Raw genomic sequence first — 5,969 nt, forward strand, 5'->3', positions numbered from 1 at the left:
CAACTTTGCATTACTTTAACTCCTCTTTAAAATGTTCTTGAGGCAAAGATATTTTTAAACTCATGTAAATTTAAGGTATTTCATACAGTTTGTTCAATGTTATCTGACTCCAGATATGAAAGAAAGGCAGAATTTGTGTTTTTAGAGTTGTTCTCATTTGCCTGAGTGGCTTATATTTGTTTTTTTTTTGTCATTTGAAAAAGATAATTGTGACAATGAAAATTGTTTTATAACAGTGTGTATTTGCATGAAACTTTTGTAGTTAAAAAATGTCCGAACAAACTATTGGCCCCCGGGCATCTTCACTTTATCAAATCTGGCCCTCTTTGCAAAAAGTTTGGACACCCCTGAGTTAAAGGAACCAATTATCAATAAAGACTAAATAAATACTGCCTCACTTTGCTTAGTTCTGGTAACACTGAATAAATAGAGTTCTGAAGATCTGAAGGGTTTCCATGGTTCCTACCTGAAAACAAGATGGCCGTGCACACAGACAGTATGCACAGGAGTTCTTAGAGCAAATGTAATCTCTGCACTTCATTGGTGGTGCTGTGTGTTGTTTTACAATCTTAGTGCTGTTGTACTACAGTAGAGTTGTTCTGAACTCCTTTACCTTAACTTTACACTGTTGAAAATGGAGGAGGAACAGTCACCAGTGATTTTCAGTTTCTTCTGTCTTGCAGCCGTTTAAGCCAATCAGACATAAACACAGCAATACAATCAAACGAATGAAATAATTTTTCTTTAAATACAATGTTTCACACAAACTGAGCATGTTTAAGGTTTATTTAATACTAGTTTTAGTTCAGTTTGGACTGTGAGATTCTATGAATCAGGAAATATAATCAGGTATACATCAGTTTTAACCTTCGTGTGTTTGTTGAAACAATGCATGCTTACATCTTCATAGTTCTTATGTGATATGCTTAAGTTCTTCTGCAGGGGGGTTAGCATCCGGACGTAAAGATCTCTGCCTTCTATGGCGCTTACAAACAGCAGCAACAACAACACCAGCAGCAGCAGCAACAACAACAACAACCCAACCAACTATTTGCCAGATCTTGTTCCCTCCATCCGCCTTTGCTTCTTCATCCTGTCCTCCATCCTTGTTCCCTGTAGAACAGAAGCCATTGGTGTATTTAGTATTTTATCTGGTGTCATAACCAAAATAATCAAGCAGTTATACATCAAATTCATTGATCAATGTTCCAGTTAGTATAAGTCAAAGGCAACTCTATAAACAGTTGGGGATTTATTCTTGATTTAAAGGATCACAGTGTTTCGGCTGTTTTGCAGTTTTCTCTGAGTTTTTTTTTTTTCCAGATTTGTGGAACACAGAAGGATAATGTTGCTTCTCTATATTTGATTCTATTTCTGGGAATGCTGAGCAGACCATTTATAAACTAACAACATTTTCAAGTTTATTCTCTGAGCTACAGGGGGCCTGTGGAAGGACGTTAGAACTGGGTGATGTGATCTATATTCATGGTTTTAGGAAGATAGAAGGCCGACTTTTTAACCGTCTTTATGTGACTCTGTAGATTCAGGTCTGAGTCAAGATTTCAGGCCTAATCGTTAGTTTCCAGCTGTAATAACTGAAGTTGTTCCTCTTTAGGTCCAAGGATAATGACTTCAATTTTATTTTTGTTCAGTTTGAAACACAGTGACTCGTTTATTTTCTCTTAATTTCTATAGTGTATTATAGTGAAAACAGTGTCACTTCTGAAACTTTTTTGACTTAAACAAAAGCTGTTAGATGATTTTGGAGATGTACTTCTATAATAACTTTGTTTTGTTGTGCAGCCCACAGTTCCTGGAAGTGTGTGGGCCTCTGTCCACCCAGCTAACATCTGATCTGAGATGTTTTTTTTATGCTAATGTTAAAATCCAGGAAGTTGCTGGAGGTTCTGATCCAAAAACAGACTCACCTGGTTCTACTCTCAGGTTAATGGTGCTGATTAGAGTTAGAGTTCTTTTCTTCTCATTGCCATCTTTATAAGCAACCCGGCACTCGTACGTTCCTGCATCGCTGGTTGTCACGTTGCTCAGTATCAAGGATACGTCTCCACGATCCACAGCCTTCAGGTCAACTCTGTTCTTAAAGGATGTAGACTGGTAGTCTGTATCAGACTGCTCATCCCTGTACAGAAGAACATAGTCTGACCCCAGGTCAGTTCTGCTCCAGCTTACAGCCAGAACATGTTGGTTCTCAGCAGCGCCACACGGCAGAGTGACGTTTTCTCCAGGTTTGGTAGTTATGTTTCTCTGATCTGTAGGAAGCGAAACAACACACAGCAGAGAGGTCAGAGTTTAACCAAGAACTCTGAGAAATCCATTTTGATGCATCACCGACTTTGTTTATGAAGCATTTCAAACACCAGTCATACCATACCAACTTTATTTATGAAGCACTTTATACACCAACATACGGAGCCCTCTAGGGGACATGGGGAATTTTTTTCTTTTGCGTTACCTCGTAATACTGTACTGGTCAGTTATGCAGCATAATTGAACACTGCCAGCCTTTCTTACGGTGGGCGCCGTACTTTCTGCTTTAATATAAGGTTATGTGAGGTTTTTCCATGAATGTTAGTATCTTTTTGTGAAATATCTGAAGTTTTATATCTTTCTTTAGGATAGAAAGGCACCACAAACCTACGATATAAACAGAAACCTTCCATAAGTAGGAAAGAAATAAAAATACATCCTAATTTGGACTATTTCTGAGTTATTATCGCGGGTAATAAATCATCTGACAGTTTTGATTGTGTCTCTGTTGTGTTCGTATAGTCTGAATGGTTTAAAGAGCTGCTTTCAGTGCCGCTCCATCTTCGCCTTAACAGACATAAACATGCAGGAAAAAATGAATCGATCTTCAATTTTGCACCAAACAGTTTTTATTAACAAGTTTTTATTATTAAACACACAACAAACTAATGATGGTAAAGGACCGCACTGGGTTAACTCGGGGAATTTCATCTGTCTGTGTCAATCAACTCCAAACCTTTTCTTTGTTCTGTCACAATTATCGATTTATTCCATTTTGATGATCAGGCTCCAAACTTTGCAAGGACTGACCGCCCCGCTCACTGCTTCCTAATACACACAAAGCCAGTATCCTTCCATTCATACCTGGTGACGTCACGCCCACGTCGACACACCTAAGTGTCAAAGTCGCCTGCTCCTGTCATATCAATAATTACTTATTTCATTCATATGGCTCTTAAAGAGCCTCAGTGAAAACTTGTTTATTATTATTAACTGTTTGGTGCAAAACACTGATTGAAAATCGATTTATTTGTTATATTTTTATATTTTTTATTTTTATACCCTTACCCTACCCTATATTAAAGCAGAAAGTACGGCGCCCACCGTAAGAAAGGCTTACAATATTCAATTATGCTGCATAACTGACCAGTGCAATATTGCGAGGGAACGCAAAAGAAACAAATTCCCCATGTCCCCTAGGGGGCTCCGTACCAACAGGACCAAAGTGCTATGCACAATCATAAAATACAATGCTATTATAAAATACAAAAGACTGAAATATAAAATACAGACACAATAAAACAAAGTGAAACCTCTCAGACTGGTGCCAAAAGCCAAAGAAAAAGGATGGGTCTTAAGAAAGGACTTAAAAACAACAAGTGAAGAGGCCTGTCTTATGCCCAAAGGAAGATCATTCCATAGCTTGGGAGCTGCCACAGAAAAAGCACGGTCCCCTCTGAGCTGCACTTTGTTTTTGGTACCTTTAGAAGCAGCTGATCAGCTGACCTGAAAGGAAGGTGTGTAAGAATGTAACAGCTCAGACAGATAGGGAGGGGCAAGGCCATTAAGAACTTTAAAAACAAAAGGATTTTAAAATGAATCCTAAAATGTACTGGTAACCAGTGTAAGGAAGCTAAAATAGGGGAAATACAGTCAAATTTTTGTGTTCCTGTTAAAAGACGTGCAGCAGCATTTTGTACCCTCTGAAACTGGGAAATATATACGTAAATCACTGACTCCTATGTAAAGTGCATTACAGTAAACCAGCCGTGTGGTCACAAATGCATGGATCACTGTTTCAAAGTGCTGTCTGGAGAAAAAAGGTTGTACTTTGGCTAGCTGCCTTACGTGGAACAAGCCATGGGGCTGAACATCGTAGATAAATCGGAGATAAATGAGGAAATCTTCAAAATAGCTCGACAGAACGAAGCACAAAACAATGTGAGTGAAGGAAAGACTCAATACAAGATGAAACAAAGCAGTAGAACAGATCAAACCAGCACCCTCCATGTAAAACATACCTATAGAGAGAACAAAGACGACCACAGCACACAGCAGAGAGCTGCTCTGGAAGACGCCCATGTTCAAGCTCAATTCTCTGAAGAGCTACAGCGAACTGTTTTAAAGTTTTGTCATAAACTCCGGTAAGAGACAAACTTAGGTAAGCGAAGTACAGAAGAGAAAAGTTGATGAGAATAGAATGGCAGACAAACCTAGACAGGAAGTGACGTAGTGAGTTCAGTAAAAACAAACGTAAGTAAATATGTGCCAACAGGATGGTAAAATAAATTCAGAATAGATTTTTAACCTAAAAAAAATTCAGTGTCATTATTTGTACAGTATATTTAAATAACTGGAATTATGGTGTTGCATCTGTTATTGTTTTAATGAAATGCTTTTTATATAAATCATTTTCTTTGCAAACTTCTGTTAAACACAACGCAATTAGTTTTTTCTACTAAACTTAGGTGGTACTTCAGCATATCGCTTGGCCAGAAACAGATGACGGAAGTGATAAAGATGACGACTGCTCAAAGGAAACCAGATGCCGGCAGTTCATTGCAAATGGTAATGTTACCAGTGTCTGATTGGAGATTTTCAGATAACTTTTCAATGAAGCATCCCTGTAGGAGAATTTTTTTCTTAGTTGCTTGCAGTGGTACCTCACAATTCAGTTTTTATCTTAGCTCAAAATTCAAACAGTTGAATTGCATGCATGTTTGTGTGTTCTCTCTGTGTAGTCTAGCTCTATCCCAACATGTGGCTCCAGAACTGATGTGGATTTTAATAAAAAGTAAAACTGTTTTGAATATTTCCAGGTACTTTAGTCTTACAAACAAATTAAGTTATCCATAAGTTGCGGATGTATGGTAAATTAGAATTGAAAATGTGATTGTGGCTTTGTTCTCTTCCACAGCCACACCACCTGAACTGAAAGACATGATGAAATTCTGGACCGGATGGGAAAATCTGCCGACAAGTCTGTCTGTGGAGATTGTTCATGGAAAATACCCAACAGCTGCCACTTGATACGAAATGCTAAGAATTTCTTGTCACTGCAGGAGTTACAAATCTTTCAGTGATAGTTTTTTAGCATGCATTTCCTCTATGGAAACTGGCTTTGGCTTTCTTTCAATGATCGACATGTTAAAAAAAAATCTACATTTAAGCTGTAGCAGTTCTGTTTGTGAAGCAGCTTTGTTAAAATGAAACAGTTTTGTTGAAATGTAGAATCAATTCAATTTTCTGATTTTGTCAGATTATAAATTCGATACATATGATTATATATGTACCATATGTATGATACATATATCATACATATGATATATGTATTATATACATATTATATGTATTTAATATACATATAATCATATGTATATTAAATACATATGATTATATACAATCCTATGTATTACTCAGAGTAACAACATTGTTGTATTACTCTAGTTCCTCTAGTTTTGTCAAATTCAAAAATAGAGGAACTAGAATGACACAATGTTCAGAGTAGATATTTCATTTCTGAGTCAGTACTGTTTGTACAGGCAGTTTTAAATATGAAACTGAAATGGTTTTTTATGCAAGATTTTATTGAGTGTACTTATGAGTTCATATATGCTTGAAGTATTAAAAAATAAATTACATAAGACAAACTAAACTTTTTCTGATTGTTATAATGCAAGAAATTTTAAGTCCTACAACAA

General features: G+C 36.9%; 1 protein-coding gene across 1 annotated transcript; it reads right to left on the bottom strand.

Moving 5' to 3' along the window:
• Positions 1–363: 363 nt before the first annotated feature.
• Positions 364–4,350, bottom strand: LOC114153280 (nectin-3-like). The gene is made up of 5 exons (XM_028031700.1): positions 4,290–4,350; positions 4,117–4,172; positions 3,481–3,496; positions 1,929–2,270; positions 364–1,113 (listed from the first exon to the last, which is right to left on the bottom strand). Exons 1-5 carry the CDS (start codon positions 4,348–4,350, stop codon positions 914–916), a joined length of 675 nt encoding a protein of 224 aa, XP_027887501.1. The 3' UTR covers positions 364–913.
• Positions 4,351–5,969: the final 1,619 nt, after the last annotated feature.

The sequence above is a fragment of the Xiphophorus couchianus genome, chromosome 2 (assembly GCF_001444195.1).
Source record: "Xiphophorus couchianus chromosome 2, X_couchianus-1.0, whole genome shotgun sequence".
Classification (NCBI taxonomy): Eukaryota; Metazoa; Chordata; class Actinopteri; order Cyprinodontiformes; family Poeciliidae; genus Xiphophorus; species Xiphophorus couchianus.

What these genes read in the sequence shown, in the direction of transcription:
- LOC114153280 (XM_028031700.1), bottom strand. Translation starts at nt 4,350, where the DNA reads ATGGGCGTCTTCCAGAGCAGCTCTCTGCTGTGTGCTGTGGTCGTCTTT. An exon ending in CGTCTTTGTTCTCTCTATAG is followed by an intron (nt 4,173 to 4,289) that starts GTATGTTTTACA and finishes GCTATTTTGAAG; the next exon opens with ATTTCCTCATTTATCTCCGA. An exon ending in TAACCTGAGAGTAGAACCAG is followed by an intron (nt 1,114 to 1,928) that starts GTGAGTCTGTTT and finishes TCTGTTCTACAG; the next exon opens with GGAACAAGGATGGAGGACAG.